At 51.0% G+C, this 16,532-nt stretch overlaps 1 protein-coding gene across 3 annotated transcripts; it reads left to right on the top strand.

The window, feature by feature from the left end:
• The first annotated feature begins 62 nt into the window (after window positions 1-62).
• Window positions 63-14,910, top strand: TLE7 (TLE family member 7). 3 transcript variants are annotated; one of them, XM_043436864.1, is made up of 10 exons: window positions 63-2,384; window positions 10,970-11,377; window positions 11,491-11,513; window positions 11,692-11,750; window positions 12,247-12,459; window positions 12,566-12,807; window positions 13,009-13,150; window positions 13,284-13,437; window positions 14,181-14,254; window positions 14,551-14,910. In XM_043436864.1, exons 2-10 carry the CDS (start codon window positions 11,070-11,072, stop codon window positions 14,653-14,655), a joined length of 1,320 nt encoding a protein of 439 aa, XP_043292799.1. In that variant the 5' UTR covers window positions 63-2,384; window positions 10,970-11,069; the 3' UTR covers window positions 14,656-14,910. The 3 variants fall into 3 exon arrangements, with proteins under 3 accessions (XP_043292799.1, XP_043292800.1, XP_043292801.1); XM_043436865.1 differs by lacking the exon at window positions 63-2,384 and adding an exon at window positions 2,771-2,873; XM_043436866.1 differs by lacking the exon at window positions 63-2,384 and adding an exon at window positions 2,828-2,873 and having other exon boundaries at window positions 11,040-11,377.
• The last annotated feature ends 1,622 nt before the right edge of the window (window positions 14,911-16,532 follow it).

The following is a 16,532-nucleotide window of genomic DNA, read 5'->3' as shown; positions in this document are numbered from 1 at the left end:
CCAACCATGAGGGAAAATATTGATAAATTGGCTTTTCAAAATTGAACCTTTATGCTTTTGTTTTAAATAACTCCAAGTAAAAGATAAAGCACAAAAAGTGGAAATACCTTTGTAAAATTTGTGATATTAACATGTAGTATGTAATATACAAAGAAATCTTACAGTTAAGAGAAATTCTAAAACCCAGCAAACAATAGCAAGCAGCTTTTTAAAAAGATACAAAAGTGACTAATGAAGATGTTCAGTCTCAGGAGTACTCTAAGGAGTAAAAATTAAAAGCATACAGTCACACATAGTAAGCCCTCAAACCTCTGTCCCACATCAAGATGAACACAGACTCTCATAGACACACAGTATACCCCACAGCACCCCCTTTCCCCACACCTGCTCCTGCACTCTCTGTAGCTCGGAAGACCAGTGTTGGCTGGGAGCACTGTCTTTTGTACCTCAGAGGAACCACTCCTGGCAGAAAGCTAATGACATGGTGTAGCACCTCAGCAGAATGTCCAGGACCACTGTATAAGTGACCTCTCCCCGCCCCCAACTCCAGCTTCTGGAAGCTGCACATGGGTGGAGGCAGACCCTGGCAGCCCCCGAACACAGGAGAGCATAGTCCTTTACCCAACCATCTTGGCCTACTCCTTTGGGCAGTTGTAGACCACACAAACCCAGAAGTGCCTCAAGCCATGGATCCATGTTCTTCATTTACTTACAGAAACACTGAAACAGAGACAGATGGCACTGCCCCTGGTCACACAGCAATCAGTGGCTGATGTGTCCCATTACCCAGGCCAGAGAAGAGGGTAGAAGGCCGTGGCTCACCCCACCCCTCCTAGGTCATGAATATTCTCCAGCTGGTCTCTGGATGTGACAGGAGAGATGGGGACAGGAAGTCCTGCAGTCCTGGCTCCAGGTGGAGTCTTAGCACCATCTCTGCTGTGGCAGGACCAAGGCAGGGACTCTAGGAGGGCTGAGAATCACTGAGGACAGAACCTATCTTCTGGATCTGCCCCCAAATCCTGTGTGAACTTGGGCTCTGGGTCTTAAGGCTATTGATCTGCAGGGTTGGGACTGGACATAGGGCGTAAGGCCCATCTCACCCAGACGGCTCCTGAGAGTTTTCTCCCTCTCTGTAGCTTTGTTACTATCCATGGTAGGTCATCTGCTCAGATCCCAAGGATACGAGGGTGAATAAAGCAGGTAACTGCAAAGTCTCGTGAAGTCATGTGGACCCTATGGCCCAGAAGTCCTGACACCTTGTAGCCTCCATGTTCACTACTCCAGTGAAGAGCTGCCTGGGTCCAGTGGGGGCCTTCCAGAGACTAAGAAGAGCCATGGCACTGGAGACCTCGAAAAAGCACTTCTTTCTCATCAGGAGCCATGAGCCTGGAAGGGTCAGGATTAAATCAAGTGTCTCTCTCAGTCCAGGTAAACATGTTCCATCTCTGCAGCACAGGGCACCCTTCTGCCCAGGCCTGTCACACTGGAAGGGACCTCAGAAAATACCTGATCCTGCCCTGTCCAGATCAGGAGGGAAAACAGGCTCAGAGGAAATATGGCTGATGCAGGGCATTCAGCAGGTCTGGGAAGCCTGGCGAGCAGAGGCCCAATCAGGGAGGGAGGGTGTGTGCAATGGGTGGAGGCAGGGCTTCTGTGACATCTGGTCAGGGTGGGGGTGGGGGTGGGGGTGGGGGGGTGGGCGGAAAGAGACAGCACAGCTCCCCCTGGGTGGCAGCCCTGTCCTTGTGGTGGGGCTGGGGGTTCTGAGAAGAGGCTCGTAAGATGTTCCTCTGACCTCTCCGCCTCTGACATCCCCGTTCCTCACAGACCATAGCCCCGCTCTGCTGTTCTTTCTCCTGACAAGGAACTGAGGACACCCCTTCCCTTACACAGTTCACTCAGTTCAACTGAACATTTGTGGGCCCATCCACAGGCCAGGGTTTCCGAAGTGCCCGGGGACTCCGAGAGGAGCGAACTTTGGTCTTCTCCGCGACCTCCCTGCAGCCTCTTCCGCCTTCTCTCGGGCCCCATTCGCACCACAGACCACGTGGTCTCAGCAAATCCCACACCTCACAGGGTTCCTGGGGCTTCCGCCCGGGGTCTGAGCCCGCTCTGCGGGGGCCCGGCGTTCTCCGCCTGCTCCTGGGCTTCCCGGGCCTGAGTCCCACTCCGGCTCTGGTTTCCCACCCTCCCCTCCCTGCTCCCCAGCCCCTGCCCTGCGCAGGTCGGTGCTCAAGTGTTTCCAGTGCCCCTGAAGCGTGCCCCCCCCCCCTCCTCCCGGCCACTGAAATCCCACCCACACTCAGCCGAAGCCCAGCCTCCAGGAAGCCCTCCCAGCGGCGCGGCCGAACGCACCTTCTCGCCCCTCTCCTCGGCTCGCCAAGGTAAGGGGTCCTCCTGCCCAGGGTTTGACGCATTTGCCGGCCGTGCTGGCCGGGCCTCCGGGGCCCACCTGCTGCAGATGGGGGCCTGAGGCTCTGGGTCCCATCCGTCCTGGGCCATAGACGTGCGGCGCTGGCAGCCGGTGGCCGCCTCCAGTGGTTGCCTCCCTTCCTGTCGCCCTTGGGCGCGCGCCTTGTCGCCCTGGGACTCTGTTTTGGCCTCGAAGTGAGAGAGAGCGGACAGGACAGGCCTGCGCGTCCAGGGCTCGGAGGCCGGCGCTGTGGGCACGAGGAGCCAGCCATTAAGACGCACAGACCGCCAGCTTGGCCCCTGCTGCCCCCGGCGGCCGGTCCGCTCACTGCAGGGCGGGAAGAAACGAACTAGGAGCGCGAGGTTCCCCGGGTTCCCTTGTTGCGGTCCGGCTCTCCCTGCTCTGGTCCTGAGGAGTCTCCCAGGCGGAGTCCCGGGGCAGCCGGTCTGAGCCCTTGACGGTAAGTCTCCTGTTGATCCGCGGAGTGAGGGGTGGGGGACGACACGATCTTAGAGACCAGGGCGCGGGGGTGGGGGTGGAGGTGGGGGAATGTTGGGGTGCGTGAAGGCTCGGAGTTGGACTGTGTGCGTCCAGGACCCCGTGTCCTGCAGGTCAGTCAGCGGGACGCATAGAAGGCGTTGCAAACTTTTCTTAAAAGAAGCACAGCCTATTCCCACCCCCACCCTCAGTCCTACACCCCATGAAATCTGACTTGAGGCCTAGATGGTGAACACAATAGAGGGCTGCCTTAGGACTGCGGGCCGTGCCTAGTCGCTCAGTTGTGTCTGACTCTGCGATCCCATGGACTGTAGCCCGCCAGACTGCTCCGTCCTTGGGGATGATCCAGGCAAGAATACTGGAGTGGGTTGCCATGCTGTCTTCCAGGGGATCTTCCCAACGCTGGGATTCAACCCTGCATTTCACTTTTCCTGATGGAATGATCTCTTACCTCCCAAGGGACCCACCAGGTGGGTTCTTTACTATCTGAGCCACCAGGGGAATGTACTTAAATAGAACTGTTGTAGGACTTCGGGGAGGGGGCAGTCCCAGGCCCCTGGGAATGAGGGGCAGGGGCTTTGCTTAAACGTCCCTTGGGAGGTAAGAGGTCATTCCGTCAGGAAAAGTGAAATGCAGAACTGAGAACACAAGCTTTCAGTAGCCAGGCTGTGGGGGTGAGATGGGTAGGAAGAACCTACAAGATGGGGGAGGTGGGACCCACCACCGTGCTCTTGTGGGAAGGGCTCAGAGTAAGGAGTGGTGAGTTGGAGGCTCCTCACGACAGGAAGGGAGGGGGAGAGAGGAAGCGCGGGGACCCAGGGAACTGTGAGGAGTGTCCCTTCCCTGGAGAACTCTTCCCCTCCCCCTTCACACAGCTCAGCCAAAGGCCACCTCCCCTTCGCTGGCCTCCCTGATCTCCTTGGTTGGTTAGCACTGTGTCCCCTGTTCTGGGTCCTCACCTCACCTCCATCTAATTGATACCATTTTCTGCCTTCTCTACTTGGAGCTGCTGGTTTACTGACTCGCCTTGTGGACCACAAGCTCCTTGTGGGTAACTCATTGGGCGAGGCCGGAACTTCAGTTCAGTTTAATCGCCCAGTCATGTCTGACTCTTTGCGACCCCATGGACTGCAGCACACCAGGCTTCCCTTTCCATCACCACCTCCCGGAACTTACTGAAACTCATGTCCATTGAGTTGGTGATGCCATCCAACCATCTCATCTTCTGTCGTCCCCTTCTCCTTCTGCCTTCAGTCTTTCCCAGCATCAGGGTCTTTTCCAATAAATCAGTTCTTCACATCATGTGGCCAGAGTATTGGAGTTTCAGCTTCAGCATCAGTCCTTCCAATGATATTCAGGACTGATTTCCTTTAGGATGACTGGTTGGATCTCCTTGCAGCCCAAGGGACTCTAAAGAGTCTTCTCCAACACCACAGTTCCAACACCACCTCCAGCATTCACAGGCTGGGTGGAACTTGCCTGTGAATAATTTCTGTTGAATGGATGATGTCAACAAATTCGTAAGGGAAGAAGTGTTTTGTGCCTGTGTTTATATGGTTTATACATTTTCATCCACAGCAGGGGCCCTAGTCAGTTCTCTGGAGGCTCTCCTGCAGAAAGAGAAATTCCAGGGTGGGGGAGTGGCACCCTGAGTACAACCATTAAGTGCTTTGGGATGTGAGCACAGATATCTTAGGTGGTTAGAATTGGGTTGCTCTCTGATTGCCCACCAGAGGGCGAACAAACCCTTGCCCGTTAGACTGTAGCTGGCCAGGGTCTCTGGGCAGGGAGGGGTTCAGTTCAGTTCAGTCTCTCAGTCGTGTCTGACTCTTTGTGACCCCATGAATCACAGCACACCAGGCCTCCCTGTCCATCACCAACTCCCAGAGTTTACTCAAACTCATGCCCATCGAGTTGGTGATGCCATCCAGCCATCTCATCCTCTGTTGTCCCCTTCTCCTCCTGCCCCCAATTCCTCCCAGCATCAGGGTCTTTTCCAATGAATCCCTCCCAGCATCAGGGTCTTTTCACATGAGGTGGCCAAAGTACTGGAGTTTCAGTTTCAGCATCAGTCCTTCCAATGAACACCCAGGACTGGTCTCCTTTAGGATGGACTGGTTGGATCTCCTTGCAGTCCAAGGGACTCTCAAGAGTCTTCTCCAACACCATAGTTCAAAAGCATCAATTTTTCGGCGCTCAACTTTCTTTACAGTCCAACTCTCACATCCATACATGACCACTGCAGGGAGGGGTACATACCTGCATCTTGCTGGTTCTTCTTTTATGGAAGCAAAGGTTAGAAAACTACCAGCTAAACTGTTTGGGGTTTGGTGGATGAAGAGGAAGAAGGGGAAAATGCTACTGGGACTTGCACGGCCTCTAACTCATTGGCACAAAGTCTGTTTTCATTGGCTTTCTAATTGTGGTAAAATACACGTAACATAAACTTTACCGTTTTAACTATTTTAAAGTGGCATTTGTACTTTCACAGTGCACTGGTCACTACTATCTAGTTTCAGACCTTTTCATCACCCCAGAGAGAACCTCATGACTGTTAAGCAGTTGATCCCTATACCCCCACCCCCACCTTCCAATCCCTAGAAACCACTAATCTGCTTTCTCTTTATATAGATCTGACTATTCTGGGTATTTCATGTAAATGGTCTCTGATCTCTGTTGTGGCTCAGATGGTAAAGAATCTGCCTGAAATGCAGTAGACCCTGGTTTGATCCCTGGATCAGAAAGATCCCCTGGAGGAGGGAATGGCAACCCACTCCAGTATTCTTGCCTAGAGAACTCCTTGGAGTGATTCATGGGGTCACAAGGAGTTGGACATGACTGAGCAAAGAACACTTACACTTTCATTCTGGGTATTTCATGTAAATGGCCTCATACATATGGAGCTATTATGTCTGTTTTTTTACTTAGTGTAATGTTTTCACGGTTCATCTAAGCTGTAGCATGTATGTGTCCTTCCTATTTACTGGTGACTAATATTCTAGTGTATGGATATACCACATCTTGCCTATCTATCTGTTTGTTAATGGACTCTTGGGTTGTTTGTTTGCACCTGTTAGCTATTGCGAATAATGCTGCTGTGAACACTGGTATACAAAAATCTGTTTGAGCCTCTGTTTTCAATTCTTTTAGGTATATACCTAGGAGCGGAATTGCTTGGTCATATGGTAATTCTGTGTTTAAGTTTGTGGTTTTGGCTGCTCTGGGTCTTTGTTGCAGTGCCCAGGCTGTTCCTTGCTGCGCACAGGCTTTCTCTGGTTGTGGTGAGCAGGGTCTACTCTTAGTTGTGGTGGGCGGGCTTCTCACTGTGGTGGCTTCTCTTGTTGCAGAGCACAGGCTCCAGGGTGCATGGGCTTTAGTAGTTGTGATGCATGTGTGGGCTTAGTTGCCCTGTGGGATTTTAGTTCACCAACAAGGATCAAACCCACATCCCCTGCGTTGGAAGGTGGGTTCTTTACCACCAGGCAAGTCCCCACTTCCATTATTATCAATAGTTGACAATTCAACTCTTAGCATTCCCATGTCTGTCCTGAGAGTGCCCAGAAAGCACCCCTCCAGGCTGCTGCAGCCAAGTGGCCCCCCTGTTCCTATTGTCCTCCGTCTCCCTGCACTCCAATAGAAGGCTCTGTGGGGTTGTGCAAACCTGGTCTCAAAGTCTTAACTCTAGCCCTTCCTTGCAGTGTGATCTTGAGCAAGTTATTCAAACTCTCAAAGCTTTAGCTCCCTTCACTGTAAACCTCCCTCCTGGGTTGGCTCTGAGAGTGGACTATGATGATGATGCAGAAAATGAACGTCTAGTGCCCAGCAGTGCTCTGGATTATGATCCAGACCCTAGGCCCCTTCTATGAACTCTCTTCTCCAGGGGCTGCCTCGCTGACCACTGGGGTCCTCTCACTGGCCTCTCTCAGGCTGGCAGGCTGTCTGAAAGTGACAGACGTGGTCTTTTTTTAATTTTTCATAAATCTTTTTTTTTTTCAAAACAGAGGTCCTAGATGAGAGAACAAACAGCATGAGGATGGAAACATGGAGCCTTGACAGGGACAACTCTCTCTCTCTTTTTTTAAAAAAATATTTAGTTATTTGGCTGTACCTGGCCTTAGTTGCAGCATGTGGGATCATTTAGCCACTGCATGTGGGATCTAGTTCCCTGACCAGGGATCAAATCCGGGCCCCATGCGTTGGGAGCTGGGAGCATTAAGTCTTAGCCACTGGACCACCAGGGAAGTCACCTAGGGATAGACCTTAAATACAGGCATTATCTGGAAGACGATAGGCAGCAGTAACAGTTTTGGAGACAAGGGCTGTGTTCATGAGTGGGGAGAGAGAAAGGGAGAGACAGAGAGCTTTGGATATTGGAGGTCAGGAGTGGTAAAAGATTTCTTTGTAAGCAGCAGCAATTTCAGGACTTACACTTCAACAGAAGGAAGGCAACAAGTGAGAAAAGCAGAACAGAAGAGAGTGTGTTCAGTGGGAGGGGTGGGCCATGACTGGAGGTGAACAAGGGGAGCAGAGCAGGAGAGGTATGGCCTCGTTACCCCTTCCCCTCCTGCCAGAAAAGGACCACCAAACAGGGATTTAGGCGGTGCCTCTCCAGTGGAGTCCCCAGACCTCCAGCAGCAGGGTCACCCTCACCGGGGAAGGTGCTAGAAATATCGTCTCAGACCCCACACCAGTTCAGTTCAGTTCAGTCACTCAGTTGTGTCCAACTCTTTGTGACCCCATGGACTGCAGCACACCAGGCTTCCCTGTCCATCACCAACTCCCAGAACTTACTCAAACTCATGTCTATTGAGTCAGTGATGCCATCTAACTATCTCATCCTCTGTCATCCCCTTCTCCTCCCGCCTTCAATCTTTCCCAGTATCAGGGTCTTTTTAAAAGAGTTGGTTCTTTGCATCATGTGGCCAAAGAATTGGAGTTTCAGCTTCAGCATCAGTCCTTCCAGTGAATATTCAGGACTGATTTCCTTTAGGATGAATTTCTTTTAGGATGTGAAGAGAAGCTCAAGACAAAGGACAAAAGGAAAGATAAACCCATTTGAATGCAGAGTTCCAAAGAATAGCAAGGCGAGATAAGAAAGCCTTCCTCAGCAATCAATGCAAAGAAATAGATGAAAACAATAGAATGGGAAAGACTAGAGATCTCTTCAAGAAAATAAGAGATACCAAGGGAACATTTCATGCAAAGATGGGAACAATAAAGGACAGAAATGGTATGGACCTAACAGAAGCAGAAGATATTAAGAAGAGATGTCAAGAATACACAAAAGAACTATACAGAAAAGATCTTCATGGCCCAGATAATCGAGATGGTGTAATCACTCACCTAGAGCCAGACCCCACCCCAGGGACACAGAATCAGAATCTCCTGGGGTGGGCCCAGTGCTGGGTTTTAACAAGCCCTCCAGGTGTTTAGCACTCCAATGTAAGAATCACTGGTGAAGCCTCCGCAGAGAAGAGTTCCCTGATCCTCACTTTCCGAGAGAGACTGGTAAGAGATGAGAGGTGACAGGGCTGCCTCCCCTTGCCCAGGGGGTTCACCTGGAGACGAAAATGTGAAACTGCTTCCTGGTGTAGCTCCACCCAACTCTCCATCTTTGCGAAAACACTGGCTTGCATGGGGTGCCCCGAACCCATCCCCTGAAAAATGTCTCACTGCACCTGGCCTCCTGCTGTGAATTTACTGGACAGATCCCAGTCTTATCCCAGGACTCTTATCCCAGCCTTATCAGTAAAGGCAGCCCAGCTCTGTGGTGGGTGGTGGCCAAGGTCACGCCGGGTAACTGATGAGCCCTCCAGGGCCCTACACCTGACCCAGGTTCTGACCCAGGGCTTAATTATCAGTTAGTCTAAACTAGCAGCCTGCAGCACAAGGGGCAGTGCCTGAGGGAGGGAGGGGTGGACGAGGCTGGAGGAAGCGATTCCCATTACTAACCACATGTGTGCAATTCTCACCTCCTGCCTCCAGCGTCTGACCTGCCTACGGAGGTGAGTTGCGTGCCGTGAGGGACTGGTGAGTGCTTGTCTTGCTGGCAGGGTGAATCTCTGCTCTGGCATTTTGTGTTGAAGCTTGAGAAAAAGAGTTGCTTTTATTCCCGGTTCTGAGGGTGGAGCAGAGAAGGGAATTGGTGATGCTGACTCTTCCTTGGACACTTTATAAAGAAATGACCTGGTTGAGGAAAAAGGCTCATGGTCCAGCAATTTTAATTTAGGTCTAAAGAGCCACAGGCATGCAAAATATATCCCAAGTTTTGCAGTGACATCCTCCTTCCATTCCTTTTTCCTACTTGCCAATTTCTATTCCTAGGGCAGCACCCTTCCTAATTTCTTAAGTCTATACAAGCATATGCAAAGGTAGGTTCTAATTTCCATTCTTTTACACCAAAGCTGTGCATTATACACATTGAATCCACTCCTTCCCCATTAACTTCCCTTGGAATTTTCCACGTCCAGACATCAGTGTCCTTGTTGTTTTTCACAGTTATGTCATATTCCACTTTACACATATTACTGTGACTTATTTTACCACTCCCTTCTTAAAGACTTCGTGTTTGTCCAGTCATTTATCACAAGCAATGCTATAATGCTTCCATTTAGACATAGATTATTTAGCTTATATTTGAGGGCAACTTGAGGATAAATTCCTGAAAGTGGAACTGCTGGGGGTTGGGTAACTACATCGTGACTGTGGTAGATGGTACCCTCCTTCCTCTGATGGGAAGGAAGGAAGGAGACGGTTGAGAGCCAGACACGGCAGAATTTGAACCTCTTCTCCGTGCTTTCTAGCTGTTTGCCTACCCACTCAGAACCTCAGTATTTAAAACCTGTCAAATGTGGCCCGCACAGGTGTGTGGATGAAATGGGACCAGGAATGTGAAGTATTTGGTTCAGGGCCACAGGCACAGTGAGACCGCCAAGTGTCCGGAGGAGCTTCCCAAGGGCAGGCAGCCTGGGTACCCCATTGTATCTGAGAGCTGAGGACCGAGCCTGGCTTTCAAGGCATTGGTTCCAACTGGAAGATCCCCTCTTCAGCCCTGCCTGTCATCTTGTCCCTATAGCTTCTGATCTGTCCTGTCAGTGGAACACTGGGTCTCGCCTGGGACTTCTGGGGTTGGCTTTTGAGCATCCTGAAGGAAGGCATTTGGTCTGCCTTCAATCCTCAAAGCTCTGGTCCCTGGCATAGCTCTCAAATAAACACACTATCTGCCATGTCTTGAGTGTTTGCCACTGGCCTTGTATAATTCTGAGTATTCCACAATCCTGTTTGCATTCAGTTCTCAGAATTAACTCCTAGGATGGGAAAGATTAAATCCCCACCAGCCAACCTCTTCATCCTTCTGCAGCCTCGCCCAAGGCTTGTTGCATGACCGCTGAGTTCTTCCATGCTGTCCCCTCTAGAGGGGAGAGACCCCGTGATGTGTGTATGGTTTCCTGTGGCTTCATGTTTCTTTTACCTGGTGGATGAACCCTCATTTGAAAACGCTATGCAGTGGTCAAGAATCTGCCTGCCAGTGCAGGAGACGCAAGAGACGCGGGTTTGATCCCTGGGTCAGGAAGATCCTGTGGAGTGGGAAATGGCAACCCGCTCCAGTATTCTTGCCTGGAGAATCCCATGGACAGAGGAGCCTGGTGGGGTACAGTCCCTGGGGTTGCAAAGAGTTGGACTCTACTGAGCACGCAAGCAGAATTGTTGCTCAACAGTGTGTCTGTGCTTAATGCCACTGACCTGATCTGCATGTTCAAATTTAAGGGTGAGTTTGATTTTAGAGGATAGGAAGTGCAGTCTGTGTCTCTAGAAGGAAAACCAAAACACACCCCTGGTACTATTATAACATCTCAAAATGTCCAAGTGATGTTTCACCCTCGGCACCATCACTGCCAACTTTAGTATCAAAAGTGAGTCTGTGGCCAATTGCGAATCCTCTCCCTCAGAGGAGTGTTCTCACAGCCTTCTCAATAGACCCCAAAGATCGCATCCACATGTCAGCATCTCTTCTCTCTTTTGCTGCAGGGGATCTGGACAAATTGTCTTTTGCTGCAGGGGATCTGGACAAATTGGGGACCCAGGGTCTGCGTGACAAACTCATTCATTCCTCAAACCCTGGAACCAGGTGGCTCAGGCACTTCATTGACTGAAAACCATGAGTGAAGAGAAGGAAGAGGCCTCGTTCGGTGTGCTCCCAATTTATGATGAGCCTGAAAAGAGGAGGGACATGCCAGAGAGCCCTGATGCTTCCTCCCAGCTGGAGCACCGTGCGCGGTCTCAGCTGGGCGAGGTGTGCGGTCCCCCGGAACAGCCCCTGGGCTCCCCGAGTCAGCGTGGCCCAGCTTATCAAGAGACGACCTGTGTGAGTCCCCAGCAGTGGGCCCCCCAGGCCCTAGATGGATCTGAGCTGCCAGCCACTCGGCTCTCCAAGGCAGAATCCGAAGATGCAGCGTGTGGTTTCAAGTAAGCCTCACTTGAACAAGGCTGGCCTGGGGTGGTGAACTTTCTCGGGAGAGGGAGGCTCCACCCATCTCACTTCCCGTCTGTCTCCTCCCTCTCTCCTCCCTGTGTCACAGCCCCCCACCAGGAGCGGAGTTTGGTAAGTCCTAGCTGGGACGATGTGAGCAACATCGTGAGCAACAGGGGTGCAGCCCGTGGCTGGGCTTCAGAGTGGGGGTACCCTGGGATGTGAGAGCAGCCTTCTCCCTGGGTCCTGTGATGCTGTTGCTGCGAGACCCTACCTCTCTGAGCGGGTGGCCGCTGGTCTCTCCCTGTAGGTCAGCCTTGTCCTTCGCCTGGTCCCAGTGAAGAAGTCTTGTCATTCCTCAGAGCAATTGTACGTGTCTTTTTTTGTTTTAATCCTAGTATCTTTCCCTTCCCATTCCCCTCTCCCGCCTCAACAAGAAGTTAGTAGGAAGAGGGTAAGGGTGTGTGGTATGTTTGCACCCTCACTCTGTCCCCCATAGGTGGTGGGTGCATGGAGTCCCTGCTTCTTTGGACCTGGGCTCCCCTCCGTCTGTCACCAGTGTGTAGGGCCTCAGCTGTCAGGGTCGCATTTAGACTGACATCCTTAGGGGAACTCTGAGCCAGGCTCTGCTGTTATCGCTAAACTCAGAAGTGTCTAAGATATGGCCTGTTTGTCAGGGAGGCCACCCTGGGCTGGTGCAGAAGGATGTCAGTGGTCTGGGGACCCCAGTTGAGGACATGGTCCTGCTTGGGGATCAGAGAGCAGCTGGTGGATGCAGGCTTAGGAACTGAGTTAGAGGATAGGACAGGCTGGCTCCCATCGATGAGAGCAGGTCAAGGCTGTGACCCTTTTGTGGCCACCCCAGCCTCCCGTTCCAGATGACGTGGTGGTTAGGCAGAGGGCCCCACATAAGTCCTGGAAGGTCGGCCGACTCCGCCACGGGAAGAAAGTCTATGCAGTGGCCGTCAGTGGCTCCACTCACCACGTGTACACGTGTGGCCACGGCTACATCAGAGTGTGGGATGAGAGTGCTCTGCATGCCTGGGACCGGGCGCCCCAGGCCCAGCTCAACTTCCAGGTAAGGGGTCCTCCAGAAGGCTGGGGGAGCTCGGGATGACCTCTGTCCTGACACTGAGAGCCCATGCTTCCTGGAGACCATTTGAGAATGTTGGCCCTTCCAACAGGACCGTGACAGCTGTGTCTTCACCTGCAAGCTGTTCCCCGATGAGCGGAGCCTGATCACGGGGGGTCTGTCCCAGACCCTGACACTTTGGGACTTGGCGCCCACCCCCCGTGTCAGGGCACAACTGGCCTCCACTGGCCCCGTGTGCTATTCCCTGGCGCTATCCTCCAATGCCCAGATCTGCGTGGCTTGTTTCAAAGGATTTGTTGAAATTTGGGATTTACAGAACCAAATCTTGATCAGGTATGACCCCAGGGGGTGGGGTGCAACGGTGAGGCTTTTGGGAAGCTTGGGCTGCTTGCCCCGCTTCACTTCCTCCTCTGCAGTAGGACGAGGTGAGTCCGTGTGGAGGACGCATATGGGCTGCGTATCTAGGGACTTCCTGGGCCCCAGACTTCTGAGGGTTCAACCGACGCATGAACCTCTGAGTTGTTTTCCCACCAGGAAGCATGAAGTCCCCATATACGGATCCCAGTGTGTGGACATCACGGGCAATAAGTTCTGGACGGGAGGTGAAGACACCAAACTATACTCCTGGGACCTGAGGAGCTACCAGAGGCTGCAGCAACATGATTTACGGCATGAGGTGCCCGCATGACTACCGAGGGTCTGAGTGCGGTCCCTGGGGCCCGGGAGCTGTGGGTGCATGCCGAAGTGGGGGGTGATGAATGATGGGCCTGGCCTCTTTGAGTGCTGACCCCAAACCTCCTCCCCGACAGATCCTCAGCATCACCCATGACCCGAGTGAGGAGTGGTTGTTAGTAGGCTTGAGAATGAGCGACATCGTAATCGTGCACACACACCGGAAGGAAAAGTTTAAGGCTGTCCTACAGAAATACATCTACCATCACAATCTCAAGTTTGCCTCCTGTGGTGAGTGAGCAGGCCAGGGACACCTCTGGGTGCCCCGTCGCCTACCAAGCTGTCTGCTCATCTGTGGAGTCTGGGCCCAGCCTCCTTTCAGACTGTTTAGTTCCCCCGTCTTTGGCCCCAGAACTGGCCAGACCAAGGTCTCGGGCCACCTTCCCATTGCCTTCGCCTCTGCTTCCTCGCACCACCAGTTTTTCTCCCCTGCTGGCATGGCTAAGTTTTCTTCTTTCTTCTTCTTCTTCTTATTATCACTTATTTATTTGGCTGTACCAGGTCTTAGTTGCGCCAGGCAAGCTGTTAGTTGCAGCATGTGGGATCTATCTAGTTCCTTGACCCGGGATTGAATCTGGGCCCCCTGCATTGGGAGTGCAGAGTCTTAGCCACTGGACTACCAGGGAAGTCTCTTTCCTCCCTCCTTTCTCTGCTTGTTCCCTCTGCTTTTCTGACTCTGTCTGTAATGGTAGCTTCCTACACGGAACCCCAGCCCAAAGACACCAGCCAAAGACAGAAGAGGAACGGAGCCCCATGTGATTGTCCTGTTGTTCAGGGACTCTCCCCGGGATCCTGGGTGTGGCAGGAGGGAGCAGGCTGATGAAGGAATGGTTTGGGTCATGTCTCTGAGTTTTATAGATGCGGGAAGCTGAGGCAGAGAAAGAGTGGTTCCTTCCCTGGTCTTGTCGGGAGCAGAGCTGGGGCTGGAAGGCAGGTTTGGTCTCTGGCCCCTCCATCTGTCTTTTCTCTGCCAGGGAGCTATTTTGTGGCCACAATGAATGAGACGATCCGCTGCATAGCTGCACCTTCTCTGCATAGATTGTTTCAGGTACTGGGTGGAGGGGTGTGCAAACCCAGGCACTGGGAGCTCACAAACCCCAGACCCCGGATGGGGCCCCAGAGATAGTGCTGGAAAGTACCTCTGAGATGGCAACCAGGGCTGTTGAGTACATCAAGGGGAATGAGGACTCAAGGTCCTGGGAACTCCTGGGCTCCACCTTGAGCTCCGAACCTAGCCTGGCCTCTGGACCAAGCCTCGGGTATACATGGAGCCTTGAAAAGAGCCCTGTATGAAGCCTGAAACACCCCGCATGTTGTTCCTCCATGGCCTCTCTTTCCCTCCAGGTAGAGGAGTCCGCACACATCCTGTGTTGTGACATATCTTCTGACAATCGGTATCTGGTCACGGGCTCCAAGAATAGTGCCACGGTTTACCAGCTCTTGTATTGAAGGTCCCACTGGTGAAGACCCAAAGAAGACCAGTGTGCTGGGAGGGTGATCTTGGGGTGCTGGGCCACTCTGACACCTGCTACTCCCCCTGCTTCTCCTCATGGGTTGGTTATCTGTCCATTCCCCTCTTGCCCAGCACATGCCTAGCCTGCTCTCCAGGTTTTTATTATACAACTTAGGGATTTTTCCTTTGTTATTTTTCTACCACTGGTTTCTGGATTTTGTAATTAATAAAAGAGAAAAGCAAAAACCAAAGTGACTTGGGTGTGTGGTCAGTTGTTTTACACAACAAACTCATCATGATGGATTGCTTACACCCCCTTTCAGCAAATTCCTGGGTGGGTAAGAAATTTTAGACCAGACTTAGTTTTGTTTATAACTCTTTTTTGGGGGTGTCAGGGAATTCTTGGACTCTTAAGAAAGTTCAGGAAGCAATGTATGTCCATGTACAAACTTTCAGTTTGTATCAGGATGCTGGTAGACCAACAAAACTCAACTCTTGACGCAGGTTAAAACTCCAGGAGCTGATCTAACCATATCCAAGGTCTTGATTCTCAATCTGGCATTTGGTGCCAGTCAGAAGCTGCCTGTCTGTTTCAAGGCATCTTCTCATGTTGGTGGATGTGATATTTTGTGTGGCCTTCACCAAACTGAAAAAGACCCAACTCTGAATCAAGCCATATAGGCCTGCTTTCCTCCAGCCTCTGCTTGGAGTTGGCATGGCTGAGACAGCTAGTAGCCTACTAAAGTTTGTAGCTTAGAATTAACCTGGAAGAGGCATGAAGCCTGGGACCAACTCTACCATCCTTTGCATCAAGATACTGTCCGGTACTGGTTCTTGCTGACAGATAACGAGTGAAGAATGTGCCTCCTTTCTAGGCCAAGACTAAAGGAGTAGGGGGATGTCTCCTCCAGGCTCTCTGTCCCCTTCTACCAGCTCCAGGCAAGTGATGTGAAGGTCCAAGGGGATTGCAAAACAATGAGATGAAAGCATCCTGTGTCCCCAAATCAAATATGGAGAAAAGCTTCCCCTTTGGAATATTTCAGGGGAGAGAAATAAACTTGTATTTAAATTGTTATACATGTTGAAGTGTCACTATAACTCTGGAAATAACAAACGTTTACTTAAAGGGCCAGATAGCAAATATTTTAGGCCTTGTTGGCAATTGCTCAGCTCTGTTGTAGCACAAAAGTTGCCATATGTGAATGTGACTGTGTGCCAATAAGACTTTGTTTATAAAAATAAGCAGTGGGTCACATTTGGTCTGCTGGCTGTAGTTTGCTGACTCCTGCTATGGCCATTGTGCTTCTCAATAATATATTTATTTAGCTTCCATGGAAAAATATACAGAGAGTAGGGTCCAACAGTAGTCCTGTCCTGGGCTATAGTAACAATTAGACTCCAAGTGTCTATATGTTTTTTACACAGTATTTTTAAAAGGTAGGGAATTCTAAAGATCGAATTCACAAGGTGGTAATTTCTGGAGACTAAAGTAGAGAAACTGGATCATAAAAGGATGAAAAGGACAGATTCAACTCTAATTTCTGGAGACTAAAGTAGAGAAACTGGATCATAAAAGGATAAAAAGGACAGATTAAACTCTATCTGCATTGTTTATTTCTTCAAGGTAATGTTTGTCAAAAAAGAGTTGGCTTCAAGAAAAACCATTAACAAAGTGAAGACAGCCCACAGAAGGGGTGAAAACCTTTGTGAAGATGTTTCTGGTATGGGATTTATATCCAAAATGTGTAAAGAATTCTTAAAACTCAACAGCAAAAGACAAAACGATTTTAAAAAGGGCAGAAGATTTGAATATCTGTTTCTATAAAGAAGGTATACAGATGGCAATAAGCACAGGAATAAGCTCAATGTTATC

This window comes from Cervus canadensis, chromosome 18 (assembly GCF_019320065.1).
Source record: "Cervus canadensis isolate Bull #8, Minnesota chromosome 18, ASM1932006v1, whole genome shotgun sequence".
Taxonomy (NCBI): Eukaryota; Metazoa; Chordata; class Mammalia; order Artiodactyla; family Cervidae; genus Cervus; species Cervus canadensis.
Note: the sequence above shows the minus strand (reverse complement) of the source record. Positions and strands in the feature narration are given on the sequence as shown.

What these genes read in the sequence shown, in the direction of transcription:
- TLE7 (XM_043436864.1), top strand. Translation starts at nt 11,070, where the DNA reads ATGAGTGAAGAGAAGGAAGAGGCCTCGTTCGGTGTGCTCCCAATTTAT. An exon ending in GATGCAGCGTGTGGTTTCAA is followed by an intron (nt 11,378 to 11,490) that starts GTAAGCCTCACT and finishes CCTGTGTCACAG; the next exon opens with CCCCCCACCAGGAGCGGAGT. An exon ending in CTCTGCATAGATTGTTTCAG is followed by an intron (nt 14,255 to 14,550) that starts GTACTGGGTGGA and finishes CTTTCCCTCCAG; the next exon opens with GTAGAGGAGTCCGCACACAT.